Source organism: Oncorhynchus clarkii, chromosome 5 (genome assembly GCF_045791955.1).
Source record: "Oncorhynchus clarkii lewisi isolate Uvic-CL-2024 chromosome 5, UVic_Ocla_1.0, whole genome shotgun sequence".
NCBI lineage: Eukaryota > Metazoa > Chordata > Actinopteri > Salmoniformes > Salmonidae > Oncorhynchus > Oncorhynchus clarkii.
This window is the reverse complement of record NC_092151.1, coordinates 2876593-2903099: the sequence shown is the minus strand read 5'-3', so window position 1 is coordinate 2903099 and position 26507 is coordinate 2876593. Positions and strand designations below refer to the sequence as shown.

The 26507-nt window shown below is 42.8% G+C and overlaps 1 protein-coding gene across 1 annotated transcript in view; it reads left to right on the top strand.

The window, feature by feature from the left end:
- LOC139408258 (ribitol-5-phosphate transferase FKTN-like) overlaps window positions 1–20138 on the top strand; it is a 45418-nt gene extending 25280 nt beyond the window's left edge. Inside the window, exons 8-10 of the mRNA XM_071151940.1 lie at window positions 10870–11003; window positions 12968–13092; window positions 14413–20138. Of these exons, the coding sequence (XP_071008041.1) occupies window positions 10870–11003; window positions 12968–13092; window positions 14413–14626 (473 nt within the window). The 3' untranslated portion in view covers window positions 14627–20138. The remainder of the gene's footprint in view (window positions 1–10869; window positions 11004–12967; window positions 13093–14412) is intronic.
- Window positions 20139–26507: the final 6369 nt, after the last annotated feature.

The following is a 26507-nucleotide window of genomic DNA, read 5'->3' as shown; positions in this document are numbered from 1 at the left end:
CTAACTCTACATAACAACAACCCTACATAACCCTAACTCTACATAACAACAACCCTGCATAACCCTAACTCTACATAACAACAACCCTGCATAACCCTAACTCTACATAACCCTAACTCTACATAACCCTAACTCTACATAACCCTAACTCTACATAACAACAACCCTACATAACCCTAACTCTACATAACCCTAACTCTACATAACCCTAACTCTACATAACAACAACCCTACATAACCCTAACTCTACATAACAACAACTCTGCATAACCCTAACTCTACATAACAACAACCCTACATAACCCTAACTCTACATAACAACAACCCTACATAACCCTAACTCTACATAACAACAACCCTACATAACCCTAACTCTACATAACAACAACCCTGCATAACCCTAACTCTACATAACAAAAACCCTACATAACCCTAACCCTACATAACCCTAACTTGACATAACAACAACCCTACATAACCCTAACTCTACATAACCCTAACTCTACATAACCCTAACTCTACATAACAACAACCCTACATAACCCTAACTCTACATAACCCTAACTCTACATAACCCTAACCCTACATAACCCTAACTTGACATAACAACAACCCAACATAACCCTAACTCTACATAACCCTAACTCTACATAACCCTAACTCTACATAACCCTAACTCTACATAACCCTAACTCTACATAAACCTAACTCTACATAACAACAACCCTACATAACCCTAACTCTACATAACCCTAACTCTACATAACAACAACCCTACATAACCCTAACTCTACATAACAACAACCCTACACAACCCTACATAACCCTAACTCTACATAACAACAACCCTGCATAACCCTAACTCTACATAACCCTAACTCTACATAACCCTAACTCTGCATAACCCTAACTCTACATAACCCTAACTCTACATAACCCTAACTCTACATAACCCTAACTCTACATAACCCTAACTCTACATAACCCTAACTCTACATAACCCTAACTCTACATAACCTTAACTCTACATAACAACAACTCTACATAACAACAACTCTACATAACAACAACCCTGCATAACCCTAACTCTACATAACAACAACTCTGCATAACCCTAACTCTACAGAACAACAACCCTACATGACCCTAACTCTACATAACAACAACCCTACATGACCCTAACTCTACATAACAACAACCCTACATGACCCTAACTCTACATAACAACAACTCTACATAACCCTAACTCTACATAACAACAACCCTACATAACAACAACTCTACATAACAACAACCCTGCATAACCCTAACTCTACATAACCCTAACTCTGCATAACCCTAACTCTGCATAACCCTAACTCTACATAACCCTAACTCTACATAACCCTAACTCTACATAACCCTAACTCTACATAACCCTAACTCTACATTACAACAACCCTACATAACCCTAACTCTACATAACAACAACTCTACATAACAACAACTCTACATAACAACAACTCTACATAACAACAACCCTGCATAACCCTAACTCTACATAACAACAACTCTGCATAACCCTAACTCTACATAACAACAACCCTACATGACCCTAACTCTACATAACAACAACCCTACATGACCCTAACTCTACATAACAACAACCCTACATGACCCTAACTCTACATAACAACAACTCTACATAACAACAACCCTACATGACCCTAACTCTACATAACCCTAACACTACATAACCCTAACACTACATAACCCTAACTCTACATAACCCTAACTCTACATAACCCTAACTCTACATAACAACAACCCTACATAACCCTAACTCTACATAACCCTAACTCTACATAACCCTAACTCTACATAACCCTAACTCTACATAACCCTAACTCTACATAACCCTAACTCTACATAACAACAACCCTACATAACCCTAACTCTACATAACCCTAACTCTACATAACCCTAACTCTACATAACAACAACCCTACATAACCCTAACTCTACATAACAACAACCCTACATGACCCTAACTCTACATAACAACAACCCTACATAACAACAACTCTACATAACAACAACCCTGCATAACCCTAACTCTACATAACCCTAACTCTACATAACCCTAACTCTGCATAACCCTAACTCTGCATAACCCTAACTCTGCATAACCCTAACTCTGCATAACCCTAACTCTACATAACCCTAACTCTACATAACCCTAACTCTACATAACCCTAACTCTACATAACCCTAACTCTACATAACCCTAACTCTACATAACCCTAACTCTACATAACAAAAACCCTACATAACCCTAACTCTACATAACCCTAACTCTACATAACAACAACTCTACATAACAACAACTCTACATAACAACAACCCTGCATAACCCTAACTCTACATAACCCTAACTCTACATAACCCTAACTCTGCATAACCCTAACTCTACATAACCCTAACTCTACATAACCCTAACTCTACATAACCCTAACTCTACATAACCCTAACTCTACATAACCCTAACTCTACATAACAAAAACCCTACATAACCCTAACTCTACATAACCCTAACTCTACATAACAACAACTCTACATAACAACAACTCTACATAACAACAACCCTGCATAACCCTAACTCTACATAACCCTAACTCTACATAACCCTAACTCTACATAACAACAACTCTACATAACAACAACTCTACATAACAACAACTCTACATAACCCTAACTCTACATAACAACAACTCTACATAACAACAACCCTGCATAACCCTAACTCTACATAACAACAACCCTACATGACCCTAACTCTACATAACAACAACCCTACATGACCCTAACTCTACATAACAACAACCCTACATGACCCTAACTCTACATAACCCTAACTCTACATAACCCTAACTCTACATAACAACAACTCTACATAACAACAACCCTGCATAACCCTAACTCTACATAACCCTAACTCTACATAACCCTAACTCTACATAACCCTAACTCTACATAACAACAACCCTACATAACCCTAACTCTACATAACAACAACTCTACATAACAACAACTCTACATAACAACAACCCTGCATAACCCTAACTCTACATAACAACAACTCTGCATAACCCTAACTCTACATAACAACAACCCTACATGACCCTAACTCTACATAACAACAACCCTACATGACCCTAACTCTACATAACAACAACCCTACATGACCCTAACTCTACATAACAACAACTCTACATAACAACAACCCTACATGACCCTAACTCTACATAACCCTAACACTACATAACCCTAACACTACATAACCCTAACTCTACATAACCCTAACTCTACATAACAACAACCCTACATAACCCTAACTCTACATAACCCTAACTCTACATAACCCTAACTCTACATAACCCTAACTCTACATAACCCTAACTCTACATAACAACAACCCTACATGACCCTAACTCTACATAACCCTAACACTACATAACCCTAACTCTACATAACCCTAACTCTACATAACCCTAACTCTACATAACAACAACCCTACATAACCCTAACTCTACATAACCCTAACTCTACATAACCCTAACTCTACATAACCCTAACTCTACATAACCCTAACTCTACATAACCCTAACTCTACATAACCCTAACTCTACATAACCCTAACTCTACATAACCCTAACTCTACATAACCCTAACCCTACATAACAACAACCCTACATAACCCTAACCCTACATAACCCTAACTCTACATAACCCTAACTCTACATAACCCTAACTCTACATAACCCTAACTTGACATAACAACAACCCTACATAACCCTAACTCTACATAACCCTAACTCTACATAACCCTAACTCTACATAACAACAACCCTACATAACCCTAACTCTACATAACAACAACCCTGCATAACCCTAACTCTACATAACAACAACCCTGCATAACCCTAACTCTACATAACCCTAACTCTACATAACCCTAACTCTACATAACCCTAACTCTACATAACAACAACCCTACATAACCCTAACTCTACATAACCCTAACTCTACATAACCCTAACTCTACATAACAACAACCCTACATAACCCTAACTCTACATAACAACAACTCTGCATAACCCTAACTCTACATAACAACAACCCTACATAACCCTAACTCTACATAACAACAACCCTACATAACCCTAACTCTACATAACAACAACCCTACATAACCCTAACTCTACATAACAACAACCCTGCATAACCCTAACTCTACATAACAAAAACCCTACATAACCCTAACCCTACATAACCCTAACTTGACATAACAACAACCCTACATAACCCTAACTCTACATAACCCTAACTCTACATAACCCTAACTCTACATAACAACAACCCTACATAACCCTAACTCTACATAACCCTAACTCTACATAACCCTAACCCTACATAACCCTAACTTGACATAACAACAACCCAACATAACCCTAACTCTACATAACCCTAACTCTACATAACCCTAACTCTACATAACCCTAACTCTACATAACCCTAACTCTACATAACCCTAACTCTACATAAACCTAACTCTACATAACAACAACCCTACATAACCCTAACTCTACATAACCCTAACTCTACATAACAACAACCCTACATAACCCTAACTCTACATAACAACAACCCTACACAACCCTACATAACCCTAACTCTACATAACAACAACCCTGCATAACCCTAACTCTACATAACCCTAACTCTACATAACCCTAACTCTGCATAACCCTAACTCTACATAACCCTAACTCTACATAACCCTAACTCTACATAACCCTAACTCTACATAACCCTAACTCTACATAACCCTAACTCTACATAACCTTAACTCTACATAACAACAACTCTACATAACAACAACCCTGCATAACCCTAACTCTACATAACAACAACTCTGCATAACCCTAACTCTACAGAACAACAACCCTACATGACCCTAACTCTACATAACAACAACCCTACATGACCCTAACTCTACATAACAACAACCCTACATGACCCTAACTCTACATAACAACAACTCTACATAACCCTAACTCTACATAACAACAACCCTACATAACAACAACTCTACATAACAACAACCCTGCATAACCCTAACTCTACATAACCCTAACTCTGCATAACCCTAACTCTGCATAACCCTAACTCTACATAACCCTAACTCTACATAACCCTAACTCTACATAACCCTAACTCTACATAACCCTAACTCTACATTACAACAACCCTACATAACCCTAACTCTACATAACAACAACTCTACATAACAACAACTCTACATAACAACAACCCTGCATAACCCTAACTCTACATAACAACAACTCTGCATAACCCTAACTCTACATAACAACAACCCTACATGACCCTAACTCTACATAACAACAACCCTACATGACCCTAACTCTACATAACAACAACCCTACATGACCCTAACTCTACATAACAACAACTCTACATAACAACAACCCTACATGACCCTAACTCTACATAACCCTAACACTACATAACCCTAACACTACATAACCCTAACTCTACATAACCCTAACTCTACATAACCCTAACTCTACATAACAACAACCCTACATAACCCTAACTCGACATAACCCTAACTCTACATAACCCTAACTCTACATAACCCTAACTCTACATAACCCTAACTCTACATAACCCTAACTCTACATAACAACAACCCTACATAACCCTAACTCTACATAACCCTAACTCTACATAACCCTAACTCTACATAACAACAACCCTACATAACCCTAACTCTACATAACAACAACCCTACATGACCCTAACTCTACATAACAACAACCCTACATAACAACAACTCTACATAACAACAACCCTGCATAACCCTAACTCTACATAACCCTAACTCTACATAACCCTAACTCTGCATAACCCTAACTCTGCATAACCCTAACTCTGCATAACCCTAACTCTACATAACCCTAACTCTACATAACCCTAACTCTACATAACCCTAACTCTACATAACAAAAACCCTACATAACCCTAACTCTACATAACAACAACTCTACATAACAACAACTCTACATAACAACAACTCTACATAACAACAACTACATAACAACAACCCTGCATAACCCTAACTCTACATAACAACAACTCTACATAACCCTAACTCTACATAACAACAACTCTACATAACAACAACTCTACATAACAACAACCCTACATAACCCTAACTCTACATAACAACAACTCTACATAACAACAACTCTACATAACAACAACCCTGCATAACCCTAACTCTACATAACAACAACCCTACATGACCCTAACTCTACATAACAACAACCCTACATGACCCTAACTCTACATAACAACAACTCTACATAACCCTAACTCTACATAACAACAACTCTACATAACAACAACCCTGCATAACCCTAACTCTACATAACCCTAACTCTACATAACCCTAACTCTGCATAACCCTAACTCTACATAACCCTAACTCTACATAACCCTAACTCTACATAACCCTAACTCTACATAACCCTAACTCTACATAACCCTAACTCTACATAACAACAACCCTACATAACCCTAACTCTACATAACAACAACTCTACATAACAACAACTCTACATAACAACAACCCTGCATAACCCTAACTCTACATAACAACAACTCTGCATAACCCTAACTCTACATAACAACAACCCTACATGACCCTAACTCTACATAACAACAACCCTACATGACCCTAACTCTACATAACAACAACCCTACATGACCCTAACTCTACATAACAACAACTCTACATAACAACAACCCTACATGACCCTAACTCTACATAACCCTAACTCTACATAACCCTAACTCTACATAACCCTAACTCTACATAACAACAACCCTACATAACCCTAACTCTACATAACCCTAACTCTACATAACCCTAACTCTACATAACCCTAACTCTACATAACCCTAACTCTACATAACCCTAACTCTACATAACCCTAACTCTACATAACAACAACTCTACATAACAACAACTCTACATAACAACAACCCTACATGACCCTAACTCTACATAACAACAACCCTACATGACCCTAACTCTACATAACAACAACTCTACATAACAACAACCCTGCATAACCCTAACTCTACATAACCCTAACTCTACATAACCCTAACTCTGCATAACCCTAACTCTGCATAACCCTAACTCTGCATAACCCTAACTCTGCATAACCCTAACTCTGCATAACCCTAACTCTACATAACCCTAACTCTACATAACCCTAACTCTACATAACCCTAACTCTACATAACCCTAACTCTACATAACAACAACCCTACATAACAACAACCCTACATAACAACAACTCTACATAACAACAACTCTACATAACAACAACTCTACATAACAACAACTCTACATAACAACAACTCTACATAACAACAACCCTGCTGAACCCTAACTCTACATAACAACAACTCTGCATAACCCTAACTCTACATAACAACAACCCTACATGACCCTAACTCTACATAACAACAACCCTACATGACCCTAACTCTACATAACAACAACCCTACATTACCCTAACTCTACATAACAACAACCCTACATGACCCTAACTCTACATAACAACAACTCTACATAACAACAACCCTACATGACCCTAACTCTACATAACCCTAACACTACATAACAACAACCCTACATGACCCTAACTCTACATAACAACAACCCTACATAACCATAACCCTACCTACGGTATCACTCCCTACGGTATCACTCCCTACGGTATCACTCCCTACGGTATCATTACCCACAGTATCATTGCCTGCAGTATCATTACCTACAGTATCACTCCCTACGGTATCATTGCCTGCAGTATCATTGCCTGCAGTATCATTGCCTGCAGTATCATTACCTGCAGTATCATTACCTGCAGTATCACTCCCTATAGTATCATTATCTGCAGTATCATTACCTGCGGTATCACTCCCTATAGTATCACTCCCTACAGTATCACTCCCTACAGTATCACTCACTACAGTATCACTCCCTACAGTTTAACATGGCCTTCGTCTCTACTCCCTATAGTATCACTCCCAATAGTATCACTCCCTATAGTATCACTCCCTACAGTATCACTCACTACAGTATCACTCCCTACAGGTTAACATGGCCTTCGTCTCTACTCCCTATAGTATCACTCCCTATAGTATCACTCCCTACGGTATCACTCCCTACGGTATCATTACCCACAGTATCATTGCCTGCAGTATCATTACCTACAGTATCACTCCCTACGGTATCATTGCCTGCAGTATCATTGCCTGCAGTATCATTACCTGCAGTATCATTACCTGCAGTATCATTACCTGCAGTATCATTACCTGCAGTATCACTCCCTATAGTATCACTCCCTACAGTATCACTCCCTACAGTATCACTCACTACAGTATCACTCACTACAGTATCACTCCCTACAGGTTAACATGGCCTTCGTCTCTACTCCCTATAGTATCACTCCCTACAGTATCACTACCTATAGTATCACTCACTACATTATCACTCCCTATAGTATCACTCCCTATAGTATCACTCCCTATAGTATCACTCCCTACAGTATCACTCCCTATAGTATCACTCCCTATAGTATCACTCCCTACAGTATCACTCACTACAGTTTCACTCACTACAGTATCACTCCCTACAGGTTAACATGGCCTTCGTCTCTACTCCCTATAGTATCACTCCCTATAGTATCACTACCTACAGGTTAACATGGCCTTTGTCTCTACTCCCTATAGTATCACTCCCTACAGGTTAACATGGCCTTCGTCTCTACTCCCTATAGTATCACTCCCTATAGTATCACTACCTACAGGTTAACATGGCCTTTGTCTCTACTCCCTACAGTATCACTCCCTATAGTATCACTCCCTACAGGTTAACATGGCCTTCGTCTCTACTCCCTATAGTATCACTCCCTATAGTATCACTCCCTACAGGTTAACTTGGCCTTCGTCTCTACTCCCTATAGTATCACTCCCTATAGTATCACTCCCTACAGGTTAACATGGCCTCCGTCTCTACTCCCTATAGTATCACTCCCTATAGTATCACTCCCTACAGGTTAACATGGCCTCCGTCTCTACTCCCTACAGTATCACTCACTACAGTATCACTCACTACAGTATCACTCCCTACAGGTTAACTTGGCCTTCGTCTCTACTCCCTATAGTATCACTCCCTATAGTATCACTCCCTACAGGTTAACATGGCCTCCGTCTCTACTCCCTATAGGATCACTCCCTATAGTATCACTCCCTATAGTATCACTCCCTATAGTATCACTCCCTACAGGTTAACATGGCCTTCGTCTCTACTCCCTATAGTATCACTCCCTATAGTATCACTCCCTACAGGTTAACATGGCCTCCGTCTCTACTCCCTATAGTATCACTCCCTATAGTATCACTCCCTATAGTATCACTCCCTATAGTATCACTCCCTACAGGTTAACATGGCCTCCGTCTCTACTCCCTACAGTATCACTCACTACAGTATCACTCCCTACAGGTTAACATGGCCTTCGTCTCTACTCCCTATAGTATCACTCCCTATAGTATCACTCCCTACAGGTTAACATGGCCTCCGTCTCTACTCCCTATAGTATCACTCCCTATAGTATCACTCCCTATAGTATCACTCCCTACAGGTTAACATGGCCTTCGTCTCTACTCCCTATAGTATCACTCCCTATAGTATCACTCCCTACAGGTTAACATGGCCTCCGTCTCTACTCCCTATAGTATCACTCCCTATAGTATCACTCCCTATAGTATCACTCCCTATAGTATCACTCCCTATAGTATCACTCCCTATAGTATCACTCCCTACAGGGTAACATGGCCTTCGTCTCTACTCCCTATAGTATAACTCCCTATAGTATCACTCCCTACAGGTTAACATGGCCTCCGTCTCTACTCCCTATAGTATCACTCCCTATAGTATCACTCCCTACAGGTTAACATGGCCTCCGTCTCTACTCTCTACAGTATCACTCACTACAGTATCACTCCCTACAGGTTAACATGGCCTTCGTCTCTACTCCCTATAGTATCACTCCCTATAGTATCACTCCCTACAGGTTAACATGGCCTTCGTCTCTACTCCCTATAGTATCACTCCCTATAGTATCACTCCCTACAGGTCAACATGGCCTTCGTCTCTACTCCCTATAGTATCGCTCCCTATAGTATCACTCCCTACAGGGTAACATGGCCTTCGTCTCTACTCCCTATAGTATCACTCCCTATAGTATCACTCCCTACAGGTTAACATGGCCTCCGTCTCTACTCCCTATAGTATCACTCCCTATAGTATCACTCCCTATAGTATCACTCCCTACAGGTTAACATGGCCTCCGTCTCTACTCCCTATAGCATCACTCCCTACAGGTTAACATGGCCTCCGTCTCTACTCCCTATAGTATCACTCCCTATAGTATCACTACCTATAGTATCACTCCCTATAGTATCACTCCCTACAGGTTAACATGGCCTCCGTCTCTACTCCCTATAGTATCACTCCCTATAGTATCACTCCCTATAGTATCACTCCCTACAGGTTAACATGGCCTCCGTCTCTACTCCCTATAGCATCACTCCCTACAGGTTAACATGGCCTCCGTCTCTACTCCCTATAGTATCACTCCCTATAGTATCACTACCTATAGTATCACTCCCTATAGTATCACTCCCTACAGGTTAACATGGCCTCCGTCTCTACTCATCTCTCCACAGGTTGGTTTCGGCAGTGTGGTATCATTCCCTACAGTAAAGATGTGGACCTGGGCATCTGGATTAAAGACTACAGACATGATATATCTCAAGCTTTTCAAAAGGCTGGCCTTCCGTTGAAACACAAGTTTGGAAAGGTACAGTATGAGATCATAAAGTGTACTATTAGACACATCATGTTGAGTCATTATGTGTGTTTCAAATGGCACCCTATTCTATAGTGCACTACTTTTGACCTGAGTCCTGGTCACAATGTAGTGAACTAAATAGTGAATAGGGTGCCATTTCAGACGTATTCCCAGTCAATGTGTTGTATCTGTCTCTGTGGAGGATAGCCTGGTACCGTCCTTCCAGGGTTAATGTTGTTATCTGTTTCTGTGGAGGATAGCCTGGTACCGTCCTTCCAGGGTTAATGTTGTTATGTGTCTCTGTGGAGGATAGCCTGGAACTGTCCTTCCAGGGTTAATGTTGTTATCTGTCTCTGTGGAGGATAGCCTGGTACCGTCCTTCCAGGGTTAATGTTATGTGTCTCTGTGGAGGATAGCCTGGAACTGTCCTTCCAGGGTTAATGTTGTTATCTGTCTCTGTGGAGGATAGCCTGGAACTGTCCTTCCAGGGTTAATGTTGTTATGTGTCTCTGTGGAGGATAGCCTGGAACTGTCCTTCCAGGGTTAATGTTGTTATCTGTCTCTGTGGAGGATAGCCTGGAACTGTCCTTCCAGGGTTAATGTTGTTATGTGTCTCTGTGTAGGTGGAGGATAGCCTGGTACTGTCCTTCCAGGGTTAATGTTGTTATCTGTCTCTGTGGAGGATAGCCTGGTACCGTCCTTCCAGGGTTAATGTTGTTATGTGTCTCTGTGGAGGATAGCCTGGTACCGTCCTTCCAGGGTTAATGTTGTTATGTGTCTCTGTGGAGGATAGCCTGGAACTGTCCTTCCAGGGTTAATGTTGTTATGTGTCTCTGTGGAGGATAGCCTGGAACCGTCCTTCCAGGGTTAATGTTGTTATGTGTCTCTGTGTAGGTGGAGGATAGCCTGGAACTGTCCTTCCAGGGTTAATGTTGTTATGTGTCTCTGTGTAGGTGGAGGATAGCCTGGAACTGTCCTTCCAGGGTTAATGTTGTTATGTGTCTCTGTGGAGGATAGCCTGGTACCGTCCTTCCAGGGTTAATGTTGTTATGTGTCTCTGTGGAGGATAGCCTGGAACCGTCCTTCCAGGGTTAATGTTGTTATCTGTCTCTGTGGAGGATAGCCTGGTACCGTCCTTCCAGGGTTAATGTTGTTATGTGTCTCTGTGGAGGTGGAGGATAGCCTGGAACCGTCCTTCCAGGGTTAATGTTGTTATGTGTCTCTGTGGAGGATAGCCTGGAACTGTCCTTCCAGGGTTAATGTTGTTATGTGTCTCTGTGGAGGATAGCCTGGAACTGTCCTTCCAGGGTTAATGTTGTTATCTGTCTCTGTGGAGGATAGCCTGGTACCGTCCTTCCAGGGTTAATGTTGTTATGTGTCTCTGTGTAGGTGGAGGATAGCCTGGAACTGTCCTTCCAGGGTTAATGTTGTTATGTGTCTCTGTGTAGGGGGAGGATAGCCTGGAACTGTCCTTCCAGGGCTAATGTTGTTATGTGTCTCTGTGTAGGTGGAGGATAGCCTGGAACTGTCCTTCCAGGGTTAATGTTGTTATGTGTCTCTGTGTAGGTGGAGGATAGCCTGGAACTGTCCTTCCAGGGTTAATGTTGTTATGTGTCTCTGTGTAGGTGGAGGATAGCCTGGAACTGTCCTTCCAGGGTTAATGTTGTTATGTGTCTCTGTGTAGGTGGAGGATAGCCTGGAACTGTCCTTCCAGGGTTAATGTTGTTATGTGTTTCTGTGTAGGTGGAGGATAGCCTGGAACTGTCCTTCCAGGGTTAATGTTGTTATGTGTCTCTGTGTAGGTGGAGGATAGCCTGGAACTGTCCTTCCAGGGTTAATGTTGTTATGTGTCTCTGTGGAGGATAGCCTGGAACTGTCCTTCCAGGGTTAATGTTGTTATGTGTCTCTGTGTAGGTGGAGGATAGCCTGGAACTGTCCTTCCAGGGTTAATGTTGTTATGTGTCTCTGTGTAGGTGGAGGATAGCCTGGAACTGTCCTTCCAGGGCCTGGATGTTAAACTGGACGTTTTCTTCTTCTATGAGGAAACTGACGTTGTGTGGAACGGAGGAACCCAGGCTAAGAGTGGGAAGAAATTCAAGTAAGTCTTTGTTTAACTCACTGTATAGAGCTGAGTCACTGTTGCTTAGTGATAGACTATAAAAAATGACTGCTAAGAAGTCTTCAGTTCATTGAACGTCGGGCTTTAAAAAATAATATATAACTACAGTGGGGCAAACAAGTATTTAGTCAGCCGCCAATTGTGCAAGTTCTCCCACTTAAAAAGATGAGAGAGGCCTGTAATTTTCATCATAGGTACACTTTAACTATGACAGACAAAACGATAGAAAAAATCCAGAAAATCACATTGTAGGATTTTTAATGAATTTATTTGCAAATTATGGTGGAAAATAAGTATTTGGTCAATAACAAAAGTTTATCTCAATACTTTGTTATATACCCTTTGTTGGCAATGACAGAGGTCAAACGTTTTCTGTAAGTCAAGGTTTTCACACACTGTTGCTGGTATTTTGGCCCATTCCTCCATGCAGATCTCCTCTAGAGCAGTGATGTTTTGGGGCTGTTGCTGGGCAACACGGACTTTCAACTCCCTCCAAAGATTTTCTGTGGGGTTGAGATCTGGAGACTGGCTAGGCCACTCCAGGACCTCCAGAACTCCTTCAATGCCCGGGCGTTGTGTTGGGGATCATTGTCATGCTGAAAGACCTATGCTGAAAGACCTCTATATATATATGTGTGTATGTATATATATATATATATATATATATATATATATATATATATATATATATATATATATATATATACATACACACATATACATACATATATATATATATATATATGTATATATATGTATATATATGTATGTATGTGTATGTATGTATATATATGTATATATATGTATGTATATGTGTGTATGTATATATGTATGTATATATGTGTATGTATGTATATATATGTATATATATGTATGTATGTGTATGTATGTATATATATGTATATATATGTATGTATGTGTATGTATGTATATATATGTATATATATGTATGTATATGTATGTATGTATGTATATATATGTATGTGTATATATATATATACATATATATATATATATATATATATATATGTATATATATATATATACATATATATATATATATATATATGTATATATATATATATACATATATATATATATATATATACGTATATATATATATATACGTATACATACATATATACATATACATATATATATATATATGTATACATACATATATACATATACATATATACATATATACATACGTATACATACATAGTGTATATTTTAAAGATGTTTTTGATACCATTCCAGACTTACTAACCAGAGACTCCTTCCTACCCATTCTGTTAGGTATGTGTTCCCCAAGTTTACTCTCTGCTGGACTGAGCTGATGGACCTGAAGGTGCGTGTCCCCTGTGAGACGGTAGACTATGTATCAGCTAACTATGGTCCTACCTGGAACACACCTGTAAAGACCTGGGACTGGAAGAGCTCTCCGCCCAACGTGCAGGACAACGGGGTGTGGCCTGTCAGGGAGTGGGATGAGGTCATCCAGGTGTACTGACATACTGCTACACTACATATGAGTAGACTACATTGGAGTACACTTAAACCACACAGAAGAAAATGGACTGAAACAGGGAGGGACTTTCGATCGGGACTGTCGATCGGGACCGTCGATCCTGTTTTTGTAAATTTTGCTACGGCGTGCACTATGCGACCCTGAGTACACTCTTCCAAAGTACACTACACCTGAAAACCCCACACCAAAGTAGCAACTCTAAAGACTACTACTAAGGGTGTGAGTCTGAGCTGCTGGCTTACCATTGGCTGGTGGCTTACCATTGGCTGGTGACTTACCATTGGCTGGTTGGTTGTGAACTGCAGACCACCAATACTGGACTCTCTTCCTCCTTTGGACTGAAGCAACTGTCGATTGATATGTAATATGTGTTCCTTGTTTGAAATACTGTATTACGTTGACAAAAAGATGCCATAGACATTTTAATTGCTACTGACATTACTTACTACTGACATGTTGGGTAGGCCCAGGGTAAGGCCATATTACGGCCATGCTTACTTGATATCGTGTTATTATGGCCTTGGTTACTTGATATCGGGTTATTACGGCCTTGGTTGCTTGATATTGGGTTATTATGGCCTTGGTTACTTGATATTGGGTTATTACGGCCTTGGTTACTTGATATCGGGTTATTATGGCCTTGGTTACTTGATATCGGGTTATTACGGCCTTGGTTGCTTGATATGGGGTTATTACGGCCTTGGTTACTTGATATCGTGTTATTATGGCCTTGGCTACTTGATATCGGGTTATTACGGCCTTGGCTACTTGATATGGGGTTATTACGGCCTTGGTTGCTTGATATGGGGTTATTACGGCCTTGGTTGCTTGATATGGGGTTATTACGGCCTTGGTTACTTGATATGTGGTTATTAAGGCCTTGGTTACTTGATATTGGGTTATTATGGCCTTGGTTACTTGATATCGGGTTATTATGGCCTTGGTTACTTGATATCGGGTTATTACGGCCTTGGTTACTTGATATCGGGTTATTACGGCCTTGGTTACTTGATATCGGGTTATTACGGCCTTGGTTACTTGATATCGGAGTATTACGGCCTTGGTTACTTGATATCGGGTTATTACGGCCTTGGTTACTTGATATTGGGTTATTAAGGCCTTGGTTACTTGATATTGGGTTATTATGGCCTTGGTTACTTGATATCGGGTTATTATGGCCTTGGTTACTTGATATCGGGTTATTACGGCCTTGGTTACTTGATATCGGGTTATTACGGCCTTGGTTACTTGATATCGGGTTATTACGGCCTTGGTTACTTGATATCGGAGTATTACGGCCTTGGTTACTTGATATCGGGTTATTACGGCCTTGGTTACTTGATATTGGGTTATTACGGCCTTGGTTACTTGATATCGGGTTAATAAGGCCTTGGTTACTTGATATCGGGTTATTACGGCCTTGGTTACTTGATATCGTGTTATTACGGCCTTGGTTACTTGATATAGGGTTATTATGGCCGTGGTTACGGAGTATTACGGCCTTGGTTACTTGATATTGGGTTATTATGGCCTTGGTTACTTGATATCGGGTTATTACGGCCTTGGTTACTTGATATCGGGTTATTACGGCCTTTGTTACTTGGTGGCAGGGTAGCCTAGTGGTTAGAGCGTTGGACTAGTAACAGGAAGATTGCAAGTTAAAACCCCCGAGCTGACAAGGTACAAATCTGCCCCTGAACAGCCAGTTAACCCACTGTTCCTAGGCCGTCATTGAAAATAAGAATTTGTTCTTAACTGACTTTCCTAGTTAAATAAAGGTTAAATAAATATTGGGTTATTATGGCCTTGGTTACTTGATATCGGGTTATTATGGCCTTGATTACTTGAAGTGCTAGGTGGTGGTGATGACCACGGACTGAACTTGATTATTGGGTGTGTCCCAAATTGTACCATATTTCCTACGTAGTGCACTATATTGGGAGTGGACATTATATTCATATTTTATATATTTTATGCCTCTCGTGTTTCAGGAATCATTGGATTTGCCGACAAATCGTATCTTACTTTCCTTTGTATTGAGTGTTGTCATCGTTGTTGAAGGGAACTATGATCACGCTAGCCTGAGTTCTAGCCTGAGTGCCAGTCTGTCTGTGCTGTCATGCCAACTCCTTGTCACTCATTTAGCTTGACAATGACAGCATTGGAGTTATCAAGAGAGCAAACTGATCTGGGACCAGGCTATGCTCACCAGCTGACAAACCAGACCAGAACCGTAGGCCTGATCCCCGACAACGACGAGACAGCCTATAGGGAGGAGGTCAGAGACCTGGCCGGGAGGTGCCAGGACAACAACCTCTCCCTCAACGACGAGACAGCCTATAGGAAGGAGGTCAGAGACCTGGCCGGGAGGTGCCAGGTCAACAACCTCTCCCTCAACGACGAGACAGCCTATAGGGAGGAGGTCAGAGACCTGGCCGGGAGGTGCCAGGTCAACAACCTCTCCCTCAACGACGAGACAGCCTATAGGAAGGAGGTCAGAGACCTGGCCGGGAGGTGCCAGGTCAACAACCTCTCCCTCAACGACGAGACAGCCTATAGGAAGGAGGTCAGAGACCTGGCCGGGAGGTGCCAGGACAACAACCTCTCCCTCAACGACGAGACAGCCTATAGGGAGGAGGTCAGAGACCTGGCCGGGAGGTGCCAGGTCAACAACCTCTCCCTCAACGACGAGACAGCCTATAGGGAGGAGGTCAGAGACCTGGCCGGGAAGTGCCAGGTCAACAACCTCTCCCTCAACGACGAGACAGCCTATAGGGAGGAGGTCAGAGACCTGGCCGTGTGGTGCCAGGACAACAACCTCTCCCTCAACGACGAGACAGCCTATAGGAAGGAGGTCAGAGACCTGGCCGGGAGGTGCCAGGACAACAACCTCTCCCTCAACGACGAGACAGCCTATAGGGAGGAGGTCAGAGACCTGGCCGTGTGGTGCCAGGACAACAACCTCTCCATCAACGTGATCAAGACAAAGGAGATGATTGTGGACTACAGGAAAAGGAGGACCAAGCACGCCCCCATTCTCATCGCCGGGGATGCAGTGGAGCAGGTTGAGAGCTTCAAGTTCCTTGGTGTCCACATCACCAACAAACTAAGATGGTCCAAGCACACAAAGGCAAGAGAAGAGGGCACAACAAAACCTATTCCCCCTCAGGAGACAAAAGATTTGGCATGGGTCCTCAGATCCTCAAAGGTTTTACAGCTGCACCATCGAGAGCATCAATGCCTGTTATGGCAACTGCTCGGCCTCCGACCGGAAGCCACTACAGAGGGTAGTGTGTACGGCCCAGTACATCACTTGGGACAGGCTTCCTGCCATCCAGGACCTCTATACCAGGCTGCGTCAGAGGAAGGCCCTAAAAATTGTCAGACTCCAGCCACTCTAGTCTTAGACTTTTCTCTCTGCTACCGCATGGCAAGCGGTACCAGAGTGCCAAGTCTAGGTCCAAGAGGCTCCTAAACAGCTTCTACCCCCAAGCCATAAGACTCCTGAACAGCTAATCAAATGGCTCCCCAGACTATTTGCATTGCCCCCCTCTTTTACACCACTGCTACGCTCTGTTGTTATCATCTATGCATTGTCACTTTAATAACTTATGTACATATTACCTCAACTAACCGGTGCCCCGGCACATTGACTCTGTACCGTAACACCCTGTATATAGTCTCACTATTGACTCTGTACCGTAACACCCTGTATATAGCCTCCACATTGACTCTGTAACGGTGCACCCTGTATATAGCCTCCACATTGACTCTGTACCGTAACACCCTGTATATAGCCTCCACATTGACTCTGTACCGGTGCACCCTGTATATAGCCTCCACATTGACTCTGTACCGTAACACCCTGTATATAGCCTCCACATTGACTCTGTACCGGTACCTCCCTGTATATAACCTCCACATTGACTCTGTACCGGTACCTCCCTGTATATAGCCTCCACATTGACTCTGTACCGGTACCTCCCTGTATATAACCTCCACATTGACTCTGTACCGGTACCTCCCTGTATATAACCTCCACATTGACTCTGTACCGTAAAACCCTGTATATAGCTACCACATTGACTCTGTACCGGTACCTCCCTGTATATAACCTCCACATTGACTCTGTACCGTAAAACCCTGTATATAGCTACCACATTGACTCTGTACCGTAACACCCTGTATATAGCCTCCACATTGACTCTGTACCGTAGCACCCTGTATATAGCCTCCACATTGACTCTGTACCGGTACACCCTGTATATAACCTCCACATTGACTCTGTACCGTAAAACCCTGTATATAGCTACCACATTGACTCTGTACCGTAACACCCTGTATATAGCCTCCACATTGACTCTGTACCGATACCCCCTGTATATAGCCTCCACATTGACTCTGTACCGGTACCCCCTGTATATAACCTCCACATTGACTCTGTACCGGTACCCCCTGTATATAGCCTCCACATTGACTCTGTACCGTAACACCCTGTATATAGCCTCCACATTGACTCTGTACCGTAACACCCTGTATATAGCCTCCACATTGACTCTGTACCGGTACCCCACTGTATATAGTCTCACTATTGTTAGTTTACTGCTGCTCTTTAATAAGGTTACTTGAATATGGGGTTACTTTTATTGCTTATTCTTATCCATATACAACTACGTTGTTGGTTAGGGGCTCATAAGTCAGCATTTCACTGTGAGGTCTACTGTATATAGCCTCCACATTGACTCTGTACCGATACCCCCTGTATATAGCCTCCACATTGACTCTGTACCGGTACCCCCTGTATATAACCTCCACATTGACTCTGTACCGGTACCCCCTGTATATAGCCTCCACATTGACTCTGTACCGTAACACCCTGTATATAGCCTCCACATTGACTCTGTACCGTAACACCCTGTATATAGCCTCCACATTGACTCTGTACCGGTACCCCACTGTATATAGTCTCACTATTGTTAGTTTACTGCTGCTCTTTAATAAGGTTACTTGAATATGGGGTTACTTTTATTGCTTATTCTTATCCATATACAACTACGTTGTTGGTTAGGGGCTCATAAGTCAGCATTTCACTGTGAGGTCTACACCTGTTGGTTAGGGGCTCATAAGTCAGCATTTCATTGTGAGGTCTACACCTGTTGGTTAGGGGCTCATAAGTCAGCATTTCATTGTGAGGTCTACACCTGTTGGTTAGGGGCTCATAAGTCAGCATTTCATTGTGAGGTCTACACCTGTTGGTTAGGGGCTCATAAGTCAGCATTTCATTGTGAGGTCTACACCTGTTGGTTAGGGGCTCATAAGTCAGCATTTCATTGTGAGGTCTACACCTGTTGGTTAGGGGCTCATAAGTCAGCATTTCATTGTGAGGTCTACACCTGTTGGTTAGGGGCTCATAAGTCAGCATTTCACTGGAAGGTCTACACTTTTTTTTGTATTCGGGCGCATGTGACTAATAAAGTTTGATTTGATTAGAATCCAACTGCTGTGCATGACCCTGCTCTGTATAGTTGGTACGTGGAACTGTTTTCTGTACTTCACCAGCCTGATCTACATGTTGCTGTATTTCATGGTTGTAGCAACTTCATTAAATTAAAAAAACACATAAAAAATAAGTCATTTTTACTTTATGTGGTAAGCTGGTGTTCCCTTCAAAACGTTCCTGAATGTGAGAGATGACGTCGTCCTGATATTGCTATCGGTCTGCCAGTAGTGTTGTCTCTGGCCGAGGTGCTGTTCTGGCCGGGAGAATACACCCACTCTTAACAATACACCCACTCTTAACCATACACCCACTCTTAACCATACACCCACTCTTAACCATACACCCACTCTTAACCATACACTCACTCTTAACCATACACCCACTCTTAACCATACACCCACTCTTAACCATACACCCACTCTTAACAATACACCCACTCTTAACCATACACCCACTCTTAACAATACACCCACTCTTAACAATACACCCACTCTTAACCATACACCCACTCTTAACAATACACCCACTCTTAACAATACACCCACTCTTAACCATACATCCACTCTTAACCATACACCCACTCTTAACCATACACCCACTCTTAACAATACACCCAATACACCCACTCTTAACAATACACCCACTCTTAACCATACACCCAATACACCCACTCTTAACCATACACCCAATACACCCACTCTTAACAATACACCCAATATACCCACTCTTAACAATACACCCACTCTTAACCATACACCCAATACACCCACTCTTAACAATACACCCATTCTGAACATGAAGACCCTGGTGGAGGAGCTGACACAGAGAGGCCACCAGACCACTGCGATCGCCCACCAGACCACTGCGATCGCCCACCAGATCACTGCGACCGCCCACCAGATCACTGCGACCGCCCTCCAGATCACTGCGACCGCCCACCAGATCACTGCGACCGCCCACCAGATCACTGCGACCGCCCACCAGATCACTGCGACCGCCCACCAGATCACTGCGACCAGCCCACCAGATCACTGCGATCGCCCACCATCCTCCAGGTTCCCTTCTCCAGGCAGGTCGTCCAGGGCTACGCGGACAAGATGCTGAGATACTGGAAATACGACGTTAGATGAAGGCCAAGGCCATGATAGATGTTGGCATGAGACAGAACCAGGAAGTGCTGTTATCAGAGCTGCTGGAGAGACTGTGGAGTGAGCAATGTGACCTTCTGCTGACTGACTCCATGAGGTAGGGAGCTTCTTGCAGAGACTTTGGGTCTCACAATGCTCTTCTTCTTTGGTAACACCACGGAACGACACTGCAGGCAAATGCCACCACCTCTGTCTTATGACCCAGGCATTGGTTTTGAAAACAGTGTTTTGTATATCTCAAGACATCTTGTTCAAGATCGTGGCAGCTACGAGGTTCTTGGTAAAAGAATAAAGCTCCATTGTATTCCAGAGTCAGTGGTAGTTTGACCTTTGAACCGTCCCCATCTCTTTCAGTCAGTGGTAGTTTGACCTTTGAACCGACCCCATCTCTTTCAGTCAGTGGTAGCCATACCTTCGGTTTGTTTGACCTTTAACCTCATCTTTATTCAGTCAGCGTAGGCCAAATGAGGATGGGTGGTATAATAGTCTATTTTAGTCAGCGTAGGCTGAGGATGGGTGGTATAATAGTCTCTTTCAGTCAGTGTAGGGGCTCAGTTGGTGTTTGTAAAATGTGTCCCCAAGACCCTCTGGCTGGTTGTGTGTCCCCAATACCCTCTGTCTGGTTTATATAAAGTAATAGGAGCTGAAATACCAGACTAAGGAGTGCAAGAGAAATTGTGTTATTGGGAACTAGACCAGGCCCCGTATTCCCCAAAGTGTCTCAGAGTAGGAGTGCTGGATCAGTTTCACCTTTATAAATCATAATGAATATGATCACATGGATAGGGAGAACCTGATCCTAGATCAGCAGTCCTACACTGAGATGCTTTGTGGATTCGGGCCCAGGTCTGAACAGAAGTGGCTCTGCCTTTGTGGGAATCCAAGCTCCTGTCAGTAGGGGGTGTGTTTGTTTTGTGTTCATGCTTTCCCCTCATTGAAAAAGAGTTGGCTCAGGCTAAGGAGTTACACAACGGTTTATTGTCATCATAACCTCTGACCAATAGACTTTGAAACGACACAGAACACTCCCTCTTTTACAGTCTTGTTGATTTCACACCGACGAATTTGAGCCAAAATCTGCTGTTTTTTAAGACTTATTTGCCTATTCCTCTCTGGGTGTATGTGGTCGCCTTGAAGGCTTCAACCTCCACTCATTGAAGGCCTCAACCTCCACTCCTTGAAGGCCTCAACCTCCCCTCCTTGAAGGCCTCAACCTCCACTCCTTGAAGGCCTCAACCTCCACTCCTTGAAGGCCTCAACCTCCCCTCCTTGAAGGCCTCAACCTCCACTCCTTGAAGGCCTCAACCTCCCCTCCTTGAAGGCTTCAACCTCCACTCCTTGAAGGCCTCAACCTCCACTCCTTGAAGGCCTCAACCTCCCCTACTTGAAGGCCTCAACCTCCCCTCCTTGAAGGCTTCAACCTCCACTCCTTGAAAGCTTCAACCTCCCCTCCTTGAAGGCCTCAACCTCCCCTCCTTGGAGGCTTCAACCTCCACTCCTTGAAAGCTTCAACCTCCCCTCCTTGAAAGCTTCAACCTCCACTCCTTGAAGGCCTCAACCTCCACTCCTTGAAGGCCTCAACCTCCACTCCTTGAAGGCCTCAACCTCCACCCCTTGAAGGCCTCAACCTCCACCCCTTGAAGGCCTCAACCTCCACTCCGGCTCTATCTACTTAGTCTCGCAGGGCCCTCCATCCAAATCTCATCTAATTGACTCAGGAACGGAAGCCTGGGTGTCCGATGTTTTCTGTGGCCCTCCTCCTGCTCGGTGGGTGTCTGGGCACAGATGCATATGATCCTGGAGGAGCTGGTGGAGGGGAACCATAGTGGCACAGTGATCCTGGAGGGGAACCGTAGTGGCACAGTGGTCCTGGAGGGGAACCGTAGTGGCACAGTGGTCCTGGAGGGGAACCGTAGTGGCACAGTGGTCCTGGAGGGGAACCGTAGTGGCACAGTGGTCCTGGAGGGGAACCGTAGTGGCACAGTGGTCCTGGAGGGGAACCGTAGTGGCACAGTGGTCCTGCAGGGGAACCGTAGTGGCACAGTGGTCCTGCAGGGGAACCGTAGTGGCACAGTGGTCCTGGAGGGGAACCGTAGTGGACCAGTGCTGGAGTCCACCGCCTCACTTTCCATAAACTGTTTTGCAATGTATCCTTTGACCGAAAAGACTGTCAGGAAATCATTGACAACTTCATAGACTTCTAGAAGTTCGAGTCTCAGAACGCGTCCATGTTGCAGATTGCCCTGTGGATCAGAGACCTGATGCAGAAAAGGTCTGCTCCTATGTTTGCCTAGTTAAATAAAATAAAATATCTTCCTGTGTAGTGACCTAAGGGAACGTTATGTAATATAAGGGTGAAACACGGCCCTCTGGGAAATGAAAATGGATCCCTTCAGCAAAATATATTTTACCTAAACCATCCCTGAACGCTTCAAAAAAAAACAAGTGACCCTCCCCTCCCCTCCACCCAAAGTAATAATTAACATAAAGTGGGTAGCAGAGAACATGACTTCAGTTTACCCTCACTTCCTGAATAGACCAGAGTCTTAGATATGCAGTTTTAGAAACTGTTCTTCGTCCTGTAAGCAACGATTTTGATAGCGCACAGGGCTGTGGGACAGAAGGTCGTGGGTTCAGAGACCACCGTGGACAAGAGTAGGGGTGGAAAAACATCTATAGTTAAAGCATTGCATGAATCTATCATCGTTTTTGCAGCTCGGGGGGGGGATGCCTTTTATTTCTTGCAATTCTACATAATTTTACATATTAGCAGAATATTTTTTTTCATGTCACACACATTTCCTAAATTACAGGCTACTAAACGCGGCATCGATGTGCTAGAGGAACATGCCTCAAAAGGGTTGGCTGTTTCGTGGTTTCAGCCGGTTACCGCCACAACAGCCAAATAGGTTACAGACCAGCTGTGTGAAGGCAAAGCTTCTGAAAGACATGATGCTGCTGTCTGCAGCTGCTGCCTCTGAGTGTGTTTTTTTTTTCTTCTCTGAGTTGTAAAAGCAAGCAGAGCAGAAACCGGCTCCTCTTTGACTGATGTAGCTGTCAAGGTAACTGCTGTTTCACTTAACAGAAAAAAAAAATGTTTTTATACCCGGTGCTGAACTAGTAGTCTAACTGAAATGTAACGTTAGCTACATCCCCTCTCGACAGAAGCCTCTAGCTATCTGTCAGGTAGCAGTATCTAACAGCTGTTGTTTGTATGGAAATGTTTTTGTACCGTTTTTCTCCCATTTCAACCAAAGGCAAGTAACTTAGCTAGTTTTTCGTCAGTTGATGTACCATTAGAGCTAGCCAAAAGTTGGCTGACATTAGCTAGCTATCTCTAACTTTTAGCTATTATTTTTGCCTCTTATCACACTAGACCTGAATCAAATGATTGACCGATATTCTGACGTTTTTTTGACAGCACAATGTGAGTTTTTATTAGAGTCAGTATAGCAATGTAAGGACATTGATCTGTCAGTTTCCCTAGTTAATTCTCCACTGTACACACTGACACAGTATAAACAGTTCTACAGGCTACACTGTCATGGTACACAGTCAGTACACAACATAATGCTCATCAGTAGGATCAGATGGTGACGGGTGTCCCAGCAGGGTCAGACAGCCAGGGACGACCAGTCTACAGAGCTCAAGTGAATTTTGCAGTGTATTATAATGATCAGTGACTGGATACTAAGTTCCATCTTGAGTTGATGGGTGGGCTACAGTCTGGGATCAGGGAATAATGGTCATTTCAATTATTGAAACATAAAATTATTTTCTTGGATAATATAATGTATAAATAAATGTAAACCAAGGTAATTCTTTGTCATGCCTCATCTGCGCAGGATCAGATGGTGACAGAGGTCTCAGCAGGGTCAGGCAGCCAGGAAAGACCAGTCTGTGACCGTGCTGTGGTCAGTCATTCAGGGAAGACCAGTCTGTGACGGCGCTGAGGTCAGGCAGCCAGAGAAGACCAGTCTGTGACCGTGCTGTGGTCAGTCATTCAGGGAAGACCAGTCTGTGACGGCGCTGAGGTCAGGCAGCCAGAGAAGACCAGTCTGTGACGGCGCTGAGGTCAGTCATTCAGGGAAGACCAGTATGTGATGGTAATGAGGTCAGGCAACCAAGTTGTGAGAATCAAGTTTTTCCATTTATTTACTTTTGTAAATGTATTAATCTTCTTTTATTTGAAATGCTCCTGTCAATGTTGAGTAAAGACACACACCTGATTATGCATATCGAAGTAGGACTAGTCTACCTGCCCTGCACGCAAATGTAGGCCTATAAATGTGCCCATTTGGGGAACATTTTCTGATTGTCAGACAAGTTCAGTACATATAGCCTAGGTGATTTTCTTAAAACGCGTAGGTGTGTTTTTTATAGAAAAATACACATTTTAAAATGTTACCAATGGATTGGTTGAAAATAAAGATGACTCTTGGTTGGTTCATTTCTTGCTGGGGACAGCCCTAATAGAAATGCAGGAAATGAGCTTTAAGATGCCAGACTCCTGTTTACCTGTTGTAGGTAGGACTATTTAACATATCATTATGGAGACTCCTGTAGGACTATTTAACATGTCATTATGGAGACACCTGTTTACCTGTTGTAGGTAGGACTATTTAACATATCATTATGGATACACCTGTTTACCTGTTGTAGGTAGGACTAGTTAACATGTCATTATGGAGACTCCTGTTTACCTGTTGTAGGTAGGACTATTTAACATGTCATTATGGAGACTCCTGTAGGACTATTTAACATGTCATTATGGAGACTCCTGTAGGACTATTTAACATGTCATTATGGAGACACCTGTTTACCTGTTGTAGGTAGAACTATTTAACATGTCATTATGGAGACTCCTGTTTACCTGTTGTAGGTAGAACTATTTAACATGTCATTATGGAGACTCCTGTAGGACTATTTAACATGTCATTATGGAGACTCCTGTAGGACTATTTAACATGTCATTATGGAGACTCCTGTAGGACTATTTAACATGCCATTATGGAGACTCCTGTTTACCTGTTGTAGGTAGGACTATTTAACATGTCATTATGGAGACTCCTGTAGGACTATTTAACATGTCATTATGGAGACTCCTGTAGGACTATTTAACATGTCATTATGGAGACTCCTGTAGGACTATTTAACATGTCATTATGGAGACTCCTGTTTACCTGTTGTAGGTAGGACTATTTAACATGTCATT